The sequence below is a fragment of the Clytia hemisphaerica genome, unplaced genomic scaffold (assembly GCF_902728285.1).
Source record: "Clytia hemisphaerica strain Z4C2 unplaced genomic scaffold, Clytia hemisphaerica genome assembly, whole genome shotgun sequence".
Lineage (NCBI taxonomy): Eukaryota > Metazoa > Cnidaria > Hydrozoa > Leptothecata > Clytiidae > Clytia > Clytia hemisphaerica.
Window position 1 is genome coordinate 44,230 of NW_027103866.1, and position 23,074 is coordinate 67,303.

A 23,074-nucleotide genomic window follows, 5' to 3' on the forward strand; every position below is an offset into this window, starting at 1 on the left:
AGATTGGAAGAAGCCCCTGCCTTGGTACAGCGCCAAAAGATGTCACGTATGGAGGTTGTTCTTAGTTTTCTCCACAAGCCTTGCGTGGAAGGCTGCAATTCCACATGGTTAGACGCTGCGATAGAAATTCTCCACAACAATGACATTAATGTTTTTGTATTCGCAGACCATATACGCAAGTGCCTAACCGTAGGCCGCTCTAAATATACAAACATTTTATTGCATGGGCCACGAAACTGCGGGAAGTCTTTCCTCCTAAACCCCCTCGAGGACATGTATAAAACTTTTATTAACCCGACAGAGGGTAAGTACTGCTGGGTGGGCCTTGACGACTGTGAGGTGGCCCTTTTACAAGATCTCAGATGGAGCCCCGAGCTGATAAAGTGGAGTGACTTTCTCGTCTTAATCGAAGGTCAAACTGTTCACCTTGCACGTCCCAGAAATGTTTACCCCACTGACATGACCATCCCCAAATCGAACACCATCCCATTTTTCGCAACCACCAAGTTACCCTTAGTCTACAACAGGGGTGGATTCTCAAGGGAAGAACCTCAAGAGGAGAAAGACAAGAATAAGGACACCCTGATGATGGATGCGCGTTGGCGACAAATAAAATTCACCCATGAAATGCCACAGGAGACCCTTAGAAAAATAAAGGAGTGCCCGCATTGCTTCAGTGTGCTCGTCACCCGTGGCATGAATGACTGAACATAAAAACTCAAAGCCTCCATACGTTAATATTTGTTTTTGATGGAAGTATCTTGCCACCTGGTTGCAGTTGTGTTTTTTAAAGTGTGTCACCAATGCGTCACCAATTGGAAAGTAGGTTTTTCAGGCAAAATATTGTGCGTCACCATGTGTCACCATGCGTCACCAACTTTTTTTTTAAAGTAATATTATATAATATTACTTTAAAAAAAAAAGTGGTGACGCATGGTGACGCATGGTGACACACAATATTTGACTTCAAAAAACATGAAAATCACTGTTTACTGCAAAATATTACAGAACTGATTGTAGGTATAAAAGATGTTGTAAATTATGGAAATAATATTTTAAATTAAATTGAATCAGTTCACTATTTCCATTCATAATGTTATTTGGATCTGTCTGTGTGTGGCACTGTATAATACCTTATATATTAAATCCTTTTCAAATTTGTTTTAGGTGTCAACCTTGTTGAATTCAATCAAGCAATTGATTTGAAGTACCATGTCATTCCAAAACCATTTGATTATCCCACAGCGCTTTTACCAGAAGCAAACGCAGTACCGTTATGTCAACAGGAGTTCCTAAGAGCACCAACTTGCCGGCTTTTAATCAAATTGGATAAATGCTCTGAGTGTCATAAGATGGAGATCAAAATTCGATCACAGTTGAACCAAAAGAGAAAGAACTTAACGTCACCTGTCCATCCAAATGCTCCTCTGTCATTTGTTTCACCGGACAGATTGATTTCTACCATCCAAAAATTAAAACAGGATGGCAAGTCTCTTCAGATGTAAAATCACGTCCTGACTGAACGTTTGAAAATTGCTCTCGAGAAAAACTCAGTGCTTGTGGAGAAAGAAGTTGATGATGCTCTTGTCGACATATTTCAAGGAATACCTGAAGGAAAAGTGCCACCCTTTATGAAATTGTTCTGGCAAGAACAACTAAAATATCTTCACACGGAACACAAGGGTCAACTGAGATATCACCCGGCAGTTATCAAATATTGCCTTTCGATTGCTGCCAAATCAGCTTCAGCGTATGAACAATTACGTGTTGACAGCAAAGATGGATCTGGAGTTTTGATATTGCCCAGCCAAAGAACTCTACGTAGTTACAAAAATTACATACGACCAAAACAAGGTAAAAATTATTTTAAATCAACACTCTTTTTTCGGTAGTCTTTCCTGGAGTTAAATTTTGCAAAGAAAATTGTAATTCACAGGAACAAATTTTTTGTCTAACTTATTGGTTCTTTCTGTATGGCCAAAAAATATTCCCTGCTGGTTCAGGCTGGTTCTATTATAAGGTAGTTTACCATTTTTTGCATTAAAAATCTCAAAGTTGTTCGCAAGTTTTTTGGTTTGCAAGTAATGAAATTTGATATTAAAAAAAGTAATTTTTTTCACTACTTTAGGTTTTAATCTTGATATCGTGGAAGATCTTACTGAAAGAACAAGCAAATTTAGTGAATCTGAACGTTTTGTTACCATTTTGATCGACGAAATGAAAATCCAGGAAGATTTGGTCTGGGACAAAAACACTGGGCAACTTATTGGGTTCGTTGATTTCGGTGATGACCAAATCAATGAAGCGCTTATCGAAGACAAGGAGAAATTGGCAACCCATATCATGGTCTTCTTGGTCAAAAGTGTCAAAAATCCCCTATCGTATAGCTTTGCCAATTTCGCAACAGATGGTGCATCGTCCTGTCAAATTTTCTCATTATTCTGGAAATGTGTTGGCATTTTAGAAATATCTTGTAATCTCAAGGTTATTGCAACTGTGGCTGATGGTGCATCAATTAACCGTAGATTTATGCAAATGAATAGGGTGAGTACATTGATATTTATATATCTATATGAGACAAAGGGACCCAGAGAAGACTGGTCATCTTCTCATTGTAACATAGTCTCTCTAGGAGGAATAGAGTTTGGCCAATCTTTGTTGTTTGTAAATCTGAGGGGAGAAAATATCACATGTTCATAATAGTACTTTTCAGTCTCTGACAATTAATAACTCTCCCCCCCCCCACTACTTAAAGATTTTTTGAAAAATATTTTAAATATTTCCTTTCATATCAGCCCTCTTCTCATAATTTTTTGCTCATGTTATTTCCGTTATTTTTTCACCAGGACCATGATGATACCGAATCTATTGTTTATCGTGTTGTAAACCAGTTTGCGGAAACGATATATATTTTTCTTTGCTGATGCTCCTCATCTAATTAAGACTGCAAGAAATTGTCTCTGGTCTTCTGGCTCCGACTTTTCATCTAAACTTCTTTGGAATTCAGGTATTAAATGTTTAGTATGGTGGCCCATCGTTGTCAACATATTATTTTCTTCGAGTAAGAAAGAAATTTAAAAAGTAATTAAAAAAAAGAAAATATTTTTTTATTTCTGAATGAAAATTTTAAAAATCGTTTAAAAAGAGAAAAATAAAAAAAAATTATTAAAAAAAATAAATAAATAAATAAAAAAAGAGTAAAAATAACGCGAAAAAACCACGTAGCCCAGCGTTGTCACTGTCATTATTATCTCCCTAGTAATTGGAGTTCGGGAATACGTTAAGTTAGCAAGAGAAATCACAAAGTGGAGAATGAAGAACGAGTGTATTTTGACAAACTTCCAAGCAGATCACTTCCACTGGACACTGCAAACCTGTGGTTTCGTAGCCTGTATAGAACTATTCTTCGCTGAAAAGATAACACGAAGTACAGTTTGCTACGGTTAGGCACTATTCCGTGTCTGAGACATTTTTTCACAAGTCTCTAAATGTCTGAGACAAACTAAGACACAAACGTTCTCTAACCGAAACAGACCGACACCACTGCAAGATTTAAAAAAAAATAAAAATCGCCCGTGGGCGTTCGGGGTGGTACAGGCTAGTGGTTTTGCTTTGTATTGACTGAAAAAATTTCTCCGTGCGAGCCAATCAACGGAAGCTTTTTCCTTAAAAAATAAATGGGTTTTTCAAACATATCTGATGAGCCTCGGAAGATTCCCTCCCTTAACCAGTGGGATCGTACCACGAGCGTCAGAGGCCAAAGCTTCTGCGAGAATATTTGACCTCACTGACGACGAGGTGGGTGATTTTAATCTGCGAGGTCACGGCATTGCAAAACGTTCGAATCTTGAAAAGTTTTACTATGTAAAAAAAATCTCAAAAATCTAAACAAGAGCTCAAAATTTTCAGATTCTTGGTTGGAATGAGAGTTCAAATAAAAGATTTTAAATGTTTTGGGGTTAATTTTCTAAGGACTTTGAAGGTCAAATAATAATCCTACGTCAGTGTACAGCAGGGGTCTCAGTATTGGAAAACCGAAAAAGTAAAATAAGAGTTTAAGTTTTCACTTGAAATAAAACTTTAAACATTTTCGAACTGATTGAACTATAATAATACTAAAACAAATTACTATATTAAATAATAAACCTATGTCATCTTCAAATGAAACCAACCGCATGTCCTCAAAGAGAGAAAATGACAGTGTAAAAAAAAAACCTACTACAAAAGAATGTTTTGTATACTTATATAGGGCCTATATAAATCAAACAAATGTCAACCGTACCCAATCTTTCCTAATTGCCCCATGGCACTTTGATTTACTACTTATTCTTTCGATTATTTCGAATTCAATGTCGTTCATTAAAAAATTAATTGGCTAGGCTGGAATGTCTTAAAGGGGCAGCTCTTTAGAAAAGACTTTTATTGATAAAGAACTAAATCAAAACCTAGCTACTGAAAAGCCACTAAGAGGTATTTACAAATACAAACTATATATAAACATAATGCAAATCTTGTAAAAAATAAACCCTGTTTCTAAACACCCTTAAAAATAGCATGAATAAATCCAATTTCCAAAGACAAAATATAAGTTTTAGGGTACTACAACAAAAAGTTTCAAATTGAAACAAAAGAAGAAAACAAACGAAAGAAAACTTAAAATCGATGGAGATATGATTGCATGATGAAAACTACATCTCAGCATGAAACAAAAAATACCAAACAAAAGATTTACCTTAAGGGAACTTATTTTGGCGAGAACTTATTTTGGCGAATCAACGATTTTTTTAAATTTTGGCGAGAACTTAATTTGACGAATGACCTAAAAAATTAAATTTGGTGGGAACTAAATTTAGCGAATTTCGAGTTCGCTCGCCAATTTCGCCAAAATTAGTACTCGCCAAAATAAGTTCCCTTAAGGTAGCAAATTTTCAAACAAACAGAAAAGCCAGCAACAATGCCAACAAAATAATGTTTTCGACAGACAGTCTTTTATGGATTTACTGATGGATCCTCCAATTCCACTTCTTTTAATCCGAGAAGCCTACAGTAAATATTACACTTGTGTGCATCGAAAAAGTTGGTGAAAGCAGTTTCGTTCAGATTTCCTGCACAAAAATATCTTTCATTTTCATTTTGTTGAAGTTCATCTGCTGTTGCAATTTCTGGATCGTACAAGGTGTAACCGCTGCCTTGCAAGTCGACAAGGAGCAATTTCTCATAACTTTCTTGGTACGAAAAATGTGTAAGAGCTTCAGCCTTCTCATACATGAAATTCAAGTCATTTCTTACTTTACATGGTACACCATCATTATTAAGATACTTGATGAAGGCTCCGTCAACAAAAGGCTCCACTGTAACTGGCTCACCATCAAGAATACTAAAAAAAATAGTTTGATATGTGAACCATTTTTCACGAAAACCAGGCCTTGTAACACATTTCACTGTGATAGCTTTAGCTGTAGTATGCATCTGCACTTGTTTTCGAGTGTGCTGCTCAAGGGTCATTTCATAGCGTGGCCCACATACTTCCCAAGCTGTTGCCTTGAATTTCTTAATGACCCACATTTTTGTCGCATCATTCTCTGTTTTGTACGCTTTAAATGCATTACGAAATCCTCCATCAGCAAACTTTTGTAATTGCATACGAAAGGTTAAAGGTGTTTGTTTCAGCCATATTCCATGTTTTATATTGAAAGATTCAAGTATCAATGGTACTTCCTTCTCCTCTGTTGGAATCACCAGCTTTCCTGCATTTAAGAGGTCACCGATGGAGATAGATGTTGGCATACTATTTTGTGGGCAAGGTTGCTTTGAAGTCAAGACTGATGTCCTTTTCCTCTTACTCTTGACTGGTTTAGAAAAAAGAACACTTTTTACACTGTCATTTTCTCTCTTTGAGGACATGCGGTTGGTTTCATTTGAAGATGACATAGGTTTATTGGAAATCTCTGACGGCTTGACAAACCGCACACGGAAAAATTTCATCCCAGAAAGTTGTTCATCTAATGAACAAGAAGGTCCTAACACATCATAAAGAACATCACAAGAGCCAGCTGCTTCTCCATAGAACTTCTCACAAGCATCCTTTACATTTTTCAGTGTTAACTTCGAATATGATGAAAAGTCAATGAAATCCCTTGGTTGTGCAGGTTCATACCTCTTAAGTTTTCCTACTGGGACTGGCTTCATTCTATGAACTATAAGTGTTGAAACTTCCTTTATGTTTTTTTTGGTATTTCCTCCAGAGCGCTTATCTGAAATGGCTCTTCGATAACCTTTCCACTTTTCATTCATAGTTGATTAATATCTAATTCTATAAAAAAGAAAACAGAAATAAATGAAAAGCATAAAAGGTACCTTAAAATAATAGTTTTTGGGGAACTAATTTTTGCAGTTCAGCAAAATTGAATTTAACAGCAAGCAATCCTTCCAAAATACCAGACACAATAACCTTATCTGACTGACACCCCCGGGGGGGGCACTAGCCTTGGTGACCGACGGGGACGTGTCGCTGGAGTTTGAAAAATCGACCCTGTCAGATACGAGCTGCTACGAAAATACCTACCCTGTCAGATATTACCTTGAAAAAGCCTACCCTGTCAATTATTAGATTACCTTGAAAATGCCTACCCTATCACATTCTACCTTGAAAAAGCCTACCCTATCACATTCTACCTTGAAAAAGACCCTGTTGGAGTTTTCCATGAATAGCAGACCCTGAAAAGATTGAAGTTGAGAAATACAATACACGCTTTTTTTTATAAGAATAGTGCACTTTGACTGAGGGTCAAGTATTCTTAAGAAATTGCCAAAATTGAGGGTGAAATATTCTTAACGTATTCTTATTATCTCAGAGAAAAATTTCCTTTCTTGCCAGCTTATGTGAGTAATTCTTATTGTTAATTAATTTGTGTCACTTTTGTTTTCCCATTTTCTGAAAAATAACAGTTTTATTCTTATTGACTGATTAAAACTCACCCTGGAGGGCATTCTTAGGGTATTCTTACGATTTGGCCAATTTTCACCCTGATATTCTTACGAAGATATTCTTATTAAACAACATATTTAAGTACTGTAGCATACAAACATATCTTTAACCCTTTCTTATCCGACGGGACTTCAGAGTCCCGCCTCTCCTCAGGAGTGTTAACTCCACCTCAGGCGCTTCTTTTATGTTATAGCATCTCTTTTCCGTACGCTGGGGGTTCAGGTAATGGATTTTAGTGAAAAAAATGAAGCTGAACGGGATTTTTTACAATCAAAACAAAATTTCAAAATGGCGACTTGATGTGGGGGTCTCTTGTCTGTGTATAGTGTGTATGATAATAAATTTGTAATGTTTTGCTTTTGAAAGAGACCTTCACACTTTTTTTACTGTTTATTTATTATGTTATTGATTGATATTTACAAAAAGATTCATTCAACTTATATTTTATCTTTCAATAACAAACATAAATCTTTATGGGACTTTGAAGTCCCGACAAGCTCTAATGGAACAAAAACAAGCAGTTTTTCAATATTTTCTTTCTTAGCTATCTATGTCACAATTTCTTGGTTTATTTCATGATCATTCTGTTTTACAGATGTCTAAGAGAAAAATATACAATACAACAGAGGCAGTATCTTATATTTTGGAAGATTTGCCCTCAGATGATGATTTGTCTGATCTTGAGTCATCCGAAGACGATGATGACGAAATTGACCATTTAGCGGATAACGCTTTACCGGCAAGAGATAATGAAATGAATGATGACTTTCAGACTGTTCCTGATGATCAACTTGATGAAAATAGTGATGAAGTGAATGAAACTAGTGGTGTTGCTGAGTTACTAGCTGAGGATGATTTGACCGATGAAGGCAGTACGGACGACAACAATACAACTGATGGCGGTACGACCAGCGTTGACGCAAACAAACTAAGTACAGCTGCTGATGTCGTTGATGACCAAGCTAAAGGTGACAGTGGTAAATCATCTGGTAAAGCTGCATCTTCTGATGAAGTTTATAAATGGAAAAAGTCACAAATGGCCTTATAAACCTTCAACATTTTCTTCACACGAGGGCCCTGTGCTTGCTTATTTTGGCGATTGTAACACCCCCAATGACTATTTTCTTAAATTTTTTGACAACGAAATTCAAGAAAACATTCTTTACCAAACAAACTTGTATGCTACCCAGAAACAAAATGGTAAAGCAATAACACCTATCAGCCGACAGGAACTGTATGGTTTCTTAGGAATAAATCTACTCATGGGATACAATAAGCTTCCGTCGTGGTTGGATTATTGGAAAACTGACCCTGATTTGGCTACGCCGTATGTTTCAAATGTCATGAGTCGCAATAGATTTGGACAGATTCTCTGGAACTTACATGTGAATGACAATGCTCGAATTCCAAAAAACAATACTGATAAACTGTACAAATTACGCCCTCTTATAGATAGCCTTAATGGGAACTTTTTGAAGTTGTACGATGCATCGCGCTATCTCAGTATTGATGAAAGTATGATTTTATTCAAAGGGAGACACTCTATCAAGCAGTATAATCCTAAAAAACCAATAAAAAGAGGGTACAAACTGTGCATGATTGCTGACACTGATGGGTACATCAATAAATTTGATGTATACCAAGGAAAGTTTGAATCTGTCCCTGAAAATCTTAAGTCTTTTGGTCTTGGTGAGCGCGTAGTATTGAAACTTGTCGACCACCTTCATCACAAAGACCATGAGGTTTATATTGACAACTATTTCACATCAATTTCATTATTGTCTCAGTTGCAAACTGTTGGTGTCCGGGCTTGCGGGACTATAAAGGGGAACCGCAAGCATATTCCCACTAATCTGCAACGAGATAAGTCAATGCAACGCGGAGACTTCGATTACAGGCTTGCGTGTGAAATATCTTATTATAAGTGGATGGACTGAAAGCCAGTAACTGTTGTTTCTAATTTCAATGGAACCTCCTCAACAAAGATCTTACGTCGATTGAGAGATGGTAGCCGTAAGGAATTTAACTGCCCGTTGGCAATAAAAGAATACAATATGTACATGGGCGGTGTTGATCAGGCAGATTTCAAGTGTGCGGTCAATGGCCTTAGTCGGAAATCGACAAAATGGTGGCATCGGATTTTTTTTGGATTGCTTGACCGAACTCTGTCAAATGCATTTATTGTCTTCAGAAAGCTGGAAAACAACAACATGCCCATGTTGAGTTACCGGAGACTTGTTGTTCAGTCACTTGTTACTTTGTCAAAACCGCCGAAAGTTGGTCGACCACTTGGCAATTCTCCCTTACCGGCATCCAAAAAGCGGCGGAAAGCAGACTATTCCGTTTCAAAAAGCATTAGATTGGAGAATAAAGGTTGCCACTGGATAGTCTTCGAGGAAAAGAGGGGAAGATGTGAAGTCTGCAGCAAACAGAACATTGAGTCTAGACCTTTCAGCAAATGTTCGACATGCCAGGTCTACCTTTGTTGCAATCCTAGCAAAAACTGCAACCTTATATTTCATGAAGCAATCTGAACTGAAAAACACTTTTTGACTGTTGAAACTTTTCTAATAGTGCTATTAGTACTAAAAATATCAGTTAAAATTGATTTTGTGGTGTTGCTATTTTTTTATTATGAAATAGGTTCCATTTATTTTATTATTTTACGAAAAACATGGATATTCTTGAAATCTACCTTTTTTTCAGTATTTCTAATCCGTAGGGACTCAGAGGTCCCATATTAATTTTTTGGGGGTATGGGTATGAATTTTTGAAAATTCAACTTTCAGGTAAAGTTTCACATAGAATTGAGTAACTTAGCATGAAATATCCCTCCAATTTCATTTTTTTGTTGTCTTGGATAAGAAAGGGTTAAATTAAGAAAAAATGGTCAAAAATTAACGCTGCTTTCAAGTAAAAACTACAAAATGTTGGCCCTTTTTACACCGGCCCTTTTCTTGTTACGTCAAGAGCCCAAAAATAACGCCAATAAGGCCCGGCGTAAAAAGGGCCGATAAGGTAGATAAAAAACATCGAAATTGACGTTACAGTTGACTCTCTCTAATTCGAGCTCCAAGGGGAAACTAATTTGTTCGAATTATATATAGAAGTTCGAATTAATGAATATCGACTGTATAACAAAAAGTGTCAAAAAGAATGTTACCTTGACCAACTTTTGTATTCTTGACCCGAGTTTCCGAAGGTGGCGTTTATGAGTATCATTTTCAGCTCTTAGCAGTTTGTTTAAGATAATTCGAATGATCTCATCAGATAATAACATATCGAACCAATTTTAATTTCTATTTTTCATACATGTATTAATCATTGTATTAATCTGAAATAAAAAAATATGGAATAAGTGGATCTTTGAGGTTTCAATAGATTTTCCCACAATGCAATAGATATTGATGAGTAAATCTAGCCTGAAGTAAAGAGTAAAAAGTAAAACCGCCAAGTATGTTTTAGTAATTATTTTCCAAATTCGAGATATCACAATTTGAAATTTCTGAAAATGAGTTCTCACACAGTTCTTATAGGTTGAAATTCTTTTGTCTTCTTACTAAAAGTGAAAAACTTGTAATTTAAATATCTCGACTTTAGAAAATATTTAGGTAAGAATATTTTGAGGTTTTGCTCAGGATAATAGAAAGATTACACGTGCCAAATATCTCTAACCATCTAATTATCCCTTTAACCATGTTTTTGAACTACTATGTACAGGTAAATATCTAAGTGGCAATCTAAGTGGCAACACTATAAAGTAAAGTAAAATGTCAATGATAAAGAATGTTACAAAGCATGTTTTTTGAACTACTATGTCCAGGTGAAAATATAAGCGGCAACACTATAAAGTTAGCTAAAATGTCAACGATAAAGAATGTTAAAATATCAATGATAAAGAGAATGCTTTTAAATGTTGCTTTAAAATAACTAACTCCACAAAAAAGGAAATCTAAATAAATCATAAAATATAGTTGTTAAAGAAATAGCTCCTCTAAATTTTAGTTGAGCCTGGAGTGTTTGTAAGAGCTTGAGAAAATGTTCCATAAAAATGTTCCAAGGACTTTTCATTAACACGTAATGTTGTTCACAATACCAACAGTAGACTCTATCAGACACAAATCTTCGGTTGTAAAAAGAAAGTTTGAAGCATTGGAAAATCCAGTACCAAACCTCGGTGCAATTTCCAGATTTTGGATAATGCCTTTTAACGGGAAAATTACAATTAACCCACACGTGGCTATCTTCCATTCATTTTCCTGGAAGTATAGCTCAATAGATTTGTCAATATTGGGATAGTTTCACTCTAAGTAAAAAGGTGAAGCACCATTTCGAGTGTGATGCCTTCTTTATCTCCATTGCTTAATTTTATTCTGGGGTGCGATATTCAAATCAAGCAAACTATCCAGATCTCCTTTCTTTATATCGGTAAGAGCATTTTGTAAGATTCCGTCATCGACTGTAAACAGCGCCTCTGGTTCACGACCAAAAAGGTAATCCACAATACCTGGGTGGAGACAAGGACCTTTGCCAATGAAAAGAATGACGATTGCTGATAGTTGTCCAATTTTGAAATAATCCTCATTCCGGATATTATTAACATTGCCAAATTAAAGCAAGCAGCATCGCTTTCATCGCAAATGTGAGAAATTCTCTAAAGGGGCCATAGCCAACTCCATCCTCGCCAGCAAAGCGAATTGAAATACAATGGTTCGAAAGATCGAATTTTTGTTTAAAGATCAAAGTCTAGAACTTGTTTTGATTTCGTTGGATAATAACATTACGTGTTACATCATTGTTGACTTTTTCCTCATACAAGACTTTATCTTTCCATCAAATTGATTATTTCATTGCCATTCTCAGCATGACAGGCTCGTCTTCAGGAGCAGAATAATTTTGGAAGAAGCTTTCAACAACTTCTTCCCCAAACGGAACCTCGACAACCTTTTCATTTTCCGTTGGGCGGTTGAAAAAAGTCAGTCTAGCTTCTCTAACTTCATGGTAGGTAGGTTGTATTTCATCCTCCGTTTGAGATTGATCGTTGGACAGCGTCGTGTTTGCCAGCTAAAAAGGAACATTAAAGAGAGAATATTTCTAAAAGAAAAATCAAGGACAAGGTTCATTGATATGATTTTTTAATTTTTTTAATAAGGATTGCGGTGGTTTGACCAAAACTAGGAAACACAATAGGGAAATTCACAATTTATCGGGAACGCATCATTTGGGGCAAAAAATCTGAAAAGTCAGGTGGAGATGGCCTAAGAAAATTGGGGGTGGAAGGGTGGTTGTTTCCCACTATGAAAGACGTGTTAATCTTGTGAGTTAAAAATTTACACGATAGGCCTGAAGACTTTCTTGAAACTCTATTTTGAATACAACGTAAGCAATCTTCTCCTTGTCGGAAGGAGCAATGAAATATAGGACAAACGAATCTATCATACATTCCAATTCCCTGTCAAGATAGGAATAATGGCTCTAAGTCACTTTCATGAATCCGTAATAAAGTGATTAATTTCATTTCCAAGATAACTTTGATGAAAATACATGCTAGACACTTTGAGAATAATTTTGAAGACCCAGACTTGGAGTTGAAAAATAAAACAATAACAAGCCTTTTCCCGGGCCTGGGTTTTTCGTGGCTGAAAATGACCAGTTCCCAAATCTGGACAAAATTTGCAATTTTCGACTCCCGCAAAACCACAGGCCTGGAAAATAGGGTTACGGTACGGTTGTTCCATTTTCCATCCCTGAATCCCAGACCTTACTTCATCTTTTCCATTTTTTTCCTGTGATCAAAAATCGTTGTAACTAAACAAATATTGTATCTAAATAATTTCAATTTCATTTCAAACCTTATCATACTTTAAATAGTTTCAAAACGGTTACCAATTATTAAGTGCTCCTGGCACTATGATCCTTGGGGACTTCAAGTCTGCATATCTAAAACCTGACCCTATTATTCCAATAGCTAATCACTATTTCTTCGTACTATTTATTGTTACTCACTTGATGATCGTTTGATTCTCAGTTATTGGTGTTTTGATTCTCAGTTATTGGTCCTTGAAGATCCTGGCCACGAATTGATGAATCGTTATTGATCTAAAAAATAGAAAAAGATAGCTTTAGAATGTAGTATCTATGAAGCACTAAAACACAGTAATTAGCAAATCGAACATGAAACCAATAAAACCAGAGATTGCGTAACCTAAAAATCTAAAACTAAAAACATGTATTCTTCTAAAACATACTACAAAATATTTACTTACACTAGAGGTACCGTTTAAGTTGGAAACTGTTTCATTAAAATCATTGATTTGTTCATTTCTCAATACAAATTCACGGTCATCCTCATAATGCAAATCAATCTCATCTCTGAACCCAAATCTCCTTTAGGCGCTTTACTTAAGCTAACATGGCAATATGTTTTATTGTTTCATCTAAAAAGGAGAAAAAAATAAGGTTACACATTTATTTAGTAGAAGAAAATGTGAAGGGTGATGCTGTGTTTTTGACTGAACTCACTAACCTTGATTATAAAGGTAAAGTCTGTTTATAAATTGTAACAGCTCGTGTTATTCAAATTTCTATGTTTGCTGTTGCTAAGAAGGACTATTATGGTGGCCCATGAAGGCCAATCTATTTTTTAAAATTGAAAATGATTATTTATTTCCTAAACTAAAGAAAAAAGTCAAAACATATCCATTTTGATTTTCGTTTTCAAAGTACTACTGCCCATTCTGGTCCATTGCGTGGCCCATAGAGGCCATGTGAATTTTGGTTAAGTAATAAAAACTACTTTGGTTTTGATTTTTCAACCGTTTTTTAAATGTTGTGTCCTTCATGGTCCATTGCGTGGCCCATTGAGGACACTAAAATTTCGGCTGCCGTAAGATTCTATTGTTTTTTCATTTTTATTTCCAAAATGGTACCTATACATGCATGCTCATATCTTCATGAAAGTGAAAGAAGTCTTTGTCAGTATGTCGAGTATGTGTTGTTTTTTTTGAACTTATGGAAACTTTTGAATGATTTGTTTTTATAATTACTATGTATTTGTGTACTTCATTTGTACACCCACAAAATATTTGAGCATAATTAATTTCAACACTGTAAAAGAATGAATGAGGGGTGTGCTTGGTTACATTTATATTTTTTGTGCTGCTTCAAAGTGATAGATTAAAATTTGGTTATCAAGAATAACTTATCACATTAAAGAGAGGTATGTAGTCTATATCTATAATTTAGTTTTGATATACAGATATGTGCCGATGTGCTTTCTATGGAATTGTTTAGCCAAAATGAAAGGCTCAGTCAGAAAATCCTTTAATGACTTTTGTTAATCTATAGATATATCTATAAGATATTTTTTGTTTAATTTGGACCAAATGGAAGAAGGCAAATAGAACCACGGGGGTAGTAGGGTTGCGAGCTGCCGGGGGAGGGGGTGCCACCCGACTTTCAACCTTCGAAGAACCCTTACCAGGACTAAAAAGGAGAAAACAAGGAAACGTTTTGTGAATTTTACGAACCTTATTGGGAAAAATTCGACCTGTATTTAGCCATCTAATTTTTTTTCATTCATGAACCAGGGCTATAAAAGGTGTCGAGGGATACTATATATGAAATTCCTACAACATTTCGATGCAAGGCTTCTAAGAACATAGCCTTTGTATAAGGGCCACTTTTTTATCAAAATTCAAAGATTTGGTTGAAGTTCTCAAGCCCACATCGCCCCACACTCTCAAACACTACCCCACACACACTCCAATACTGCACTACCCGCTATCAGTAAACCAAAACTTCAAAAGTAAGCAAATAAGAAAGGGACAAAATTGAAAAAAATCTTTTCTCTTCTAACTAACACAAATTTTGTTCAATGTCCTTAATGGGCCACGCGATGGACCATGAAGGACATCACTTGGAAAAAAAGAAAAGAGAAAATAATTTTTTTTATTTTTTCTTAATTTGTTTTTGGTTTCACTTTGAAAAATGAAATAAAAAGTATTTCATTTCAATTAAAAAAAAAAACGGGTTGGCTCTAATGGGCCACCATAGACTATAGATCTTTTTTAAAGAAGACGCCCTGTTAATAATTAATTAGTCAGAAGCAGAAATTATGTAATGAAAAATCAGCCGCAGTGTCGCACGTTGAGTTTTTTCTTTACAGCTGTTACGCATAGAAGTGTGTCCGCGCAGCAAGCTAGAAAGTACACATGCAATCATTACGTTGTGAATTCCGAAACCTGATGATTGATCTCCACTTTCTGGCTTACCACACGGACACTTGCATAAGTCGTAAAGAAAAATTCAGCGTGCGGCGTTGCGACTGGTCATCTGCTTTAAGGTATTTTCATTACGTATTTTTTGCTGGTCTACCAGCAGTTAATAAAAATCGTACTTTAGTCAACTCAGTCAAACCAGCACAATCATCTCAGGGAAAAGTTAGAAATCACATTGAGAAAGTGGAGAAGGTCCAACCAGCACAAGAAGTTAAGAGAAATAGCACTGCTTCAGTGGAAGATATCAAGAAACAAGGTACCCTTAAAGTACTACTACTATTGTTGTTCTAATTTGATCCTCAAATTTTCATTTTCTCACTCAACTAATGTCTTTAAATAGAAAACTAGTCAATATTTGGTATTTTTCATAGTTTCCTACCCCCTTTCTGCTAGCGGGGATTTTTTCCCCCGAAAATTTTTTTTTTTGCAGATAAAATGAAATAATTGAAACATGTTTTAAATAATGTACTATTTTCAAATCTTTTTATTATTCATTTCAGCTCGTATTGAAGAATCTCATCGAAACAAATCTTTCGAACCAATCCCTCCTGCAGTAAATGGTATGCTAAATCATCTCAAGTTATTTAGTTTGGATTCACACATTTGGACATTTACTTTGAAATCAATCCTGATAAGAATGGTGAATGACCTATAACTTTAGATTTATTTCCGCCAAAATTTTCTCTTTTTTTATTAAGATATAAATGAAGTTTTGAAAATTTCATTTTTTACTTTACTTTGGGACAATCCTGAAAGAATGTACTCTCAAAATTTGTAAAAACTCTCCTCCTCTTTCAGAAAAAATTCAGGGAAAATCACCATATTCCACACCAAGTAGAGATCATGCTGGTGAGATATTCATTCGGAAAAAGAGTCATTTTCGCATGAACTTCTATATCTTAGAAAATTCACCTATGTTTTCATTTTTAGCTCTTTTATTAGTTTCCTTGAAAAATTTCTAAAATATCAAACAAGTTAAATATTGCCTAACATTTTAATGGAAAGTTCTCACTTTCACCATAGTCGGTATAAAAAAAAACCCTGGTCTTGAAGTCTATTGTTGTACTTTTTGTTAACTTTTTCTTTGTGAATAACAAAAAAATCATTAAGAATTGATTTGCTCAGTTTTTGATCACGTTACCAAATACTCCTTTTGGGATTGGTTCATTATTTAATCACATGGTGGGCAAAACAAACCAATGTATATGCACAAGTTCCTGCAAGTTCAAGTTATTAACAATAAAAAGAAACAAAAGGCTTCTTCCAGACTGCGGCTTTTTTATACGGACAATGCTTTGACTGCTACACTTTCATGAATTTATTACCTAAAAAGGTTTATTAAAAATATGGCATATTTTTTTCATTATTCTAGGCTTAGCCGAAAACCACATTACTCCATCGCAAGAAAGGAGCTATCTAAACCTGCAAAACTCTACCGGTTATTACTTAGGTAAAAAAGATAACGGGACAAAATTTCAAGTTTAAAGTGAAACTTTTGGGTTGAAATTAAAATAAATATTTTATGCAATGTATATAACACTGGCGTTGTTTTTTGACTGTTTTTTTTTTTGTCTAAAAATTGTATTAAGTTAGCGTTTTTTCAATTCTCAATATCATCTAAAAATTTAGATTTAATAATAAAATCTTATGTATTTCAATTTTATTTCAGGTCTCGTGGACTCTCCTCTTGGGCCAGAGGAAATGGCAGCTTGGTTGAAAGGTATCTCTATAAAACTAAATCCTGGTAAAAAAAGAGGGGTTTAATAGGGGGTATTATGTACATTTTTTGTCAAGGTTTACTCAAGTTTTGTAAAATATGCCAGTTTTTAATTAAGACTTTGGTACGGTTAGGCTGAATAAATTTCCTTTTAATTGTCAAAAATATCTTTTTATGAGATTAACCCAAACCCAAAATAACTTTTTGAAGTTAGAGTAAAAATTGAGGCTAACATTTAGCTCGAGTAATAGTTCTTTGAAAGCTTTTCAGTTAATCAAATAAAGATTTACACTATTATTGACCAAGATCCCTCCCTGGAATTGTATGGAATATTAGTACTTTTTCGGCTGTACCAGTCTGACTACAATCAACTTCTTCCTGGGGTAATTCTGTTGATTGGTCTGTCTTGACTGCAGCAATGTGATTTCTATTAACTTCGTTCTGAAACACCTAGAAGGATACCTGTGTTGGTTGCATTTTCTCCATTGGTAAAGTGTGATCCAGTGTGCACCAGTAAGATTAAAATCAACTTCATTTAGGGATTCTTCTTGGGATAGCTGTGTTTGTTGGATTTGCTGCACTACTACTGCAGTGCGGTCTTTATTAACATCTTTGGATTCTGGTTGTGGATGGATTTTGTCCACTACAACAGGAGTTCAGTCTTTATCAGCATCTTCAATTTCTTGTTGTGGTTGGATTTTTTCCACTACTGCAGCAGTCTGGTCTCAATATCAATATCTTGCGTTCGTGAGTTCCAACGCTTTGGATGAGTTACACTAAAAAATTTTAATTTATCAGAAAAAAGATTTCAAATTAATACCCATAATTGTGCATCGAGGTAATACACCGTTTAGTAGTGTCGACTGCGCACGCGTCCAAACAATTTTCCATTGTTTTGATTGCGGGAAACTACGGGGGAGAGCGTAAAAAAACCGTAGGTAAAAATTTGGTTTTCATAAGGAAACTCAGCAGAAAAGCGGTAGGTAAAGAACTCCTTTTAATCATAACTTCTTTTCCTCTTAATGAATTTTTGTGAAATTTTCAGGAGAGATCCATAAAATTATCATTGATATTATGTTCAAATATATAAGCCATTCTTTTTAACGGAAAGAAAAAATTGACAATGTTTACATTCCTCTAACCTTCCACAGGACTAAAGTGCGCATTTCTACTTACCGTTTTCACGGTGGAACACGGTGGAGGAGGCGAGACTCCTAAACGGTGTATTGGGTGGTTTGGAGTACAATGAAGGGGACTTTTAACAGGGTAAAAAGGGAAGGTGGTTTTGAATAACTCCACAAAAAGTACACATTTTAGGCACTAGGCTAGTACCACAACTATATCAGGCATCGAAATAAGGGATAGAGAGTGCATCGTAATTTTTTTTGTAAGCATGATTTTGCATACTAAACTAGATCAATTTTCAATTTTTAGCTTGTAAGTAATCCAAAAAAACGCATCGCGAAATGCGATACGCTAATTCGATCCCTGCTTAAGGCTAAAAAGTACTGAAATCCAGTAAGAGCAAGATTCAAAGTATTATAGATTTAAACTCTTTTTGCAAGCATGAAGTTTTGCAAACTTCTAAATTTTCAATGACATTTTAACTTTGGTGAAAAAGGCTAAAATTCACAAAAATGCTTTTAACTGAAAATCAAGTCATCATTATGTTATTATCATGCGCACGTAAATAGCAACACTTGATTGGCTTCTTTACTGTCCAATATTTTAGAATATATAGTTTCTGTGGACGCTATATATTTGCAAAATTGATGTCACTCGAAGAAATTTTGCATCTTCTATTTGACGCTACGTCACAAATTAGAAATTTTATACTTTCAAGAAAAAGTATTTTGAATCTCGATTTATCAGTTAGGAAGTTGGAATTATACTTGAAAATGATTTATATTTTAGCAATCAACGGATAATAAACAATTTATTTGGACTGTCTCATCCAATATGAAAAATATTGGCCTATATGAGAAGAGAGAGATATCGAAGGTTCGTTAGTCTTACATCCCTGTTTCATTCTTTGAAAAAGTAAATTGACTTTAAGTTCGTTGATATAAGACAGAATTTCGCTAAATATCAAGTTGTAAACGAAGGTTCATTAGTCTTACATTCCTGTTTCATTCTTTGAAAAAGTAAATTGACTTTAAGTTCGTTGATATAAGACGGAATTTCGCTAAATATCAAGCTAAAACCGAAGGTTCGTTAGTCTTACATCCCTGTTTCATTCTTTGAAAAAGTAAATTGACTTTAAGTTAATTGATATAAGACGGAATTTCGCTAAATATCAAGCTATAAACGAAGGTTCATTAGTCTTACATCCCTGTCTCTTGCGATCAATAGTAAAATGACTTTAAGTTTATTGCTATAATATAATGAATTCAAATTTAGAATTTCGCTAAATATCTGGTTCTGATATCTAAACGCTTTTCTTACAAAAGTGCAATTTACAACTATAAGCACGGGGAGAAAAAAATCATACACAAAGTTTTCTATACAACGTATAACTATACAACAATAAGATTAATTTACTTGAGTGAATTTACTTGAGTGAATTCTCTTTCTCTCGAAAGAGCGAATCTCGTTTTTTTTTGTGCGTTTTGACCCCCGTGTTGAAGAAAAGTGAAGTTTAGTGCACGAAATGTGTTTTTAATAAAGTGTACCTTTTCCACAATTTTTAAAAGAATTTTAAACTTTAAAATGTGTGTTTATGCAAAAGAAAACTTCTATGGGTCATTTGGGAACAAATTTTCTAGGATTTGTCCAATTTAAAGAAGGTTTTAATTTTCAACGGAATTCCGTTTCTTTGCGCAAAGTATCATAAGCCATTGAAACTAGAAAAGAAACGAGATTTATGATGGAATTGCTCAACATGTTTGTATAGGACTTTGAAGACCATGGAGACAGCACGAGACAGCGGTTTGGTACTACATGATTTGGAAGCAATGATGAAGCGGCAACCAATAGGATTCTTATGCATTTTAGGTATCCAATACATAATGGGGAGAGTTTTCATTTTGTCAGATAATGATAATCCAAATGTTTTACACAAGTTTTCGCTATTTTCTAAAATGGAGTTCAAATCAAGATTAGAAGGCTGATAGGTGTTATTTCCAGAGATTTCTCTCAGTAATCTAGAAACATAAAACTTTTTACAAATCAAAGCAAAGTTCTTAGATGCTTTGTCGATTGTGACAATGACAAATCTTTTCTGTAAGGTTTTCAGATATGCCAGCACTTCTGGATTCTTTAGAATAGGTTTAGTGTCATGTATTTTCGTTTTCTTTTTGAGTTTTCTAATCTTAATTTCAACTTTCGAAATAATTGTGTCCCTCCAAAATTTAAATGCCCTAGCTTTGAATTTAGTTTTTTTGCTCTAAAGTATCAATGCATTCATCTAAACTAGTAATGATATTTTCTAAAGCTCTTTTAAAATTTACACGTTTTGGTAAATAAAAAGGAAACAAATTATCAAACTTGATCCTGGTCAAAAATGGTGTGGCATTTTTTTTATTCAAAAATTATTGAAATGTCAGGCTTTTTATTGGGCCAATACTTTCGAGGTTTACTGATCAAATATGACTTCTTTCAGAAAATGTCAACCTCAGAAGGTGTTCCTCATTACAGAACTATAAAAACTGTTAAAAAGGAGTTCTAAAAAGGACAGGGAACCTGTTAAGGGTTAAAGGTAGAAAGATTTTCCATTGATTAAGTCAGTTTTGAGGCGGAAAAATTTAATGTTATGAAATAAACCTGTAAGCATCAATTTGTGGATCTAGAACATCAAAATATGTTTTGTTTTAATAGTATTTTGGCAAACAACCATCACATATTATATCTAAAGTATTCTACCAACCTTGTAGTTCTGCATCTGTGAGTTGCTTAGCTTTCTTCTTGATCTTTGTATAACCTGTTTGGCTTCCTGAATATAAAAAATAAAACAATTTGTTTATAAAAGCCCATGGGGTCATCCATATAGTAAGAAGAAAAAAGTTTTCTAAAGATAAAACCCCTTGTGTTGTTTACAGAGAACAATAGAAATAATGCCATTTAAACAACAATAGACCATATGCTTTTGATAACCCTCCTCTGAACTTCTATAAAAAATTCAATGAGTTAAAAAAGTTACGACTATTAACAGAATGTGTTGCAAAATCATGATTCAAGCAGATTCAAGGGCAGTTTATAATAATTTGTGCTTTATCAAAAAGTTTGTAAGTATTTACTATGTACTGCTGTTTGTACCATTGAGTCTGTTGATCCTGTTGGTTCTTTTGTTGTTGATGGTTCTTTTGTTGTTGATGGTTCTTTTGTTGTGGATGGTTCTTTTGTTGTTGATGGTTCTTTTGTTTGTTGATGGTTCTTTTGTTGTTGATTCCACTGTTGTGTTTAAAAAAATGCACAAGAGGTAGACAAATTTGCTGTATCATGGATAGTAGAAACATAAATTTTGAAGAAATTCCAGGAAATTCTGTATGATGGAAGTTTTTCGAAGTAATCATAAGCAAAAATGTGTTTGTTTACCTCATAATCAAGAAACGATGGAGAGCAGGCATATTTTTTTTCAAAATACAGGAAATGTGATTTTCTAGATTTGCTGATCAATCTGGTACTCAGAGAACCACTTTACTTTTTCTAAACTGATTGTCGTTTAGCCTGGGAATCCAAGCTCATAATCTTAGAAAAAAAAAAAATACCTCACCTCACAAAGTTCTAAAATTATAGAGCTTGGTGCAGGTAGATTAGTCTGACACAGAATGTTATAAACAGTCTGTGTATGAACCCTTGTTGACAGACTTTCTGAACTTTGGAAACCCAGGCAAACGCACATAATCAACTTACCATAAAAACTCTTTCACAAGCTCTAAAGACTTTCAAAACTACTAAAAACTACATCAAAACATCAGCCACATGTATTTAGACTTCCAGCCAACAGCCATTTTGTTTTGAAATGAGTCTATGTTTTCATTTTCATTTGTTTTCCTTTTTTCTGCAGAGTCAGCTTTTTCCATAAATCATGCGTGCGCATCGAAAATATCAAAATGCGCGCGAAAGTACTGCTAAGTAATACGCCAAAAGCTGGCCAATCAGGCCGAACCTGCATTGCAGGGAAAAATCTCCCTGCAGGCGAGTTACCTGCACCAAGCGTTAAACCAGCAGCAAAAAATATCATAAACTAGACTGTGAAAAAAGTTTAAAACGCTTGGATTCCCAGGCTAATTGTCGTTGTGCAACCTTTGGGGAAGGACTGGAATTTTAGAATGGGAGCATTTGGAAAATGAAACCTTAAAAAGGTAACTAATTATCGTAGAGCTTATTTTTGCAGTACATCTTAAGTTAGATGAATAACATATTTGGTCGTTAGTACTAGTAATCGTATTGTTTGGAGTGCAATTAATGATTAATCACGAGTAACAAAGGAGAATCATGGTATTTTCTCCTTTGATACAAGTGATTAAACGTTAATTGCACGACAGAATATATACGATTCCAAGGTAATCCTCAGTAAACCATAGTTCTCTATTGAAAATGACATGTTCTTGACTCTTTTTGTTTGTACAAACATTTGAAAAACGTTTCTTTTTTCTTTTATTGTCTAAAAAGAAGCTATTGCAGTGTGATATTTTTATTTTTCATAAAAGGAAGTCACTGCAATGCAAAGTCAGTTTGTTTTTTTTTTTATAATAAAGAATTCTCTGTATTGCTAAACAAGGCGTAGGAGAGAGAAAAGCAATATAGGGGGCAAAAGTGCCCTCCCCCTGCCAAACAGTGCAAAGAGTGGTAATAGTGCAATCAACAATTAATCGCACTCCTCTAAACCAATCAGATTCAAGTAATTTTTCACGACTGACGATTACAAAAGAAATTTGGACCCCACATTTACTGGTTAAGTTTAATAACCTCTCTCCCAATACATAATCCCACACAAATCTTACAAACTCCCCTTGACCATGTTTTGACCTATTTCTGGTGGAGCTCAAATATTCATTATCAAATCAAATATACCTACCACTTTTTGACTTTCTCTTCCTAGAGTGCCAGGACAGTTAAATTTTCTGTCAAGGACGATAGCGGGATGTC

At 34.8% G+C, this 23,074-nt stretch overlaps 1 protein-coding gene across 1 annotated transcript in view; it reads left to right on the forward strand.

Moving 5' to 3' along the window:
* Positions 1 to 7,583: 7,583 nt before the first annotated feature.
* The window catches only part of LOC136808315 (uncharacterized), a gene marked incomplete at its 3' end in the record, with an annotated part of 25,528 nt that continues 10,037 nt past the window's right edge, over positions 7,584 to 23,074 (forward strand). Inside the window, exons 1-8 of the mRNA XM_067064849.1 lie at positions 7,584 to 7,977; positions 8,441 to 8,889; positions 8,974 to 9,361; positions 15,392 to 15,523; positions 15,768 to 15,827; positions 16,640 to 16,717; positions 16,937 to 16,987; positions 17,291 to 17,367. Coding sequence (XP_066920950.1) covers positions 7,584 to 7,977; positions 8,441 to 8,889; positions 8,974 to 9,361; positions 15,392 to 15,523; positions 15,768 to 15,827; positions 16,640 to 16,717; positions 16,937 to 16,987; positions 17,291 to 17,367 — 1,629 coding nt within the window. The remainder of the gene's footprint in view (positions 7,978 to 8,440; positions 8,890 to 8,973; positions 9,362 to 15,391; positions 15,524 to 15,767; positions 15,828 to 16,639; positions 16,718 to 16,936; positions 16,988 to 17,290; positions 17,368 to 23,074) is intronic.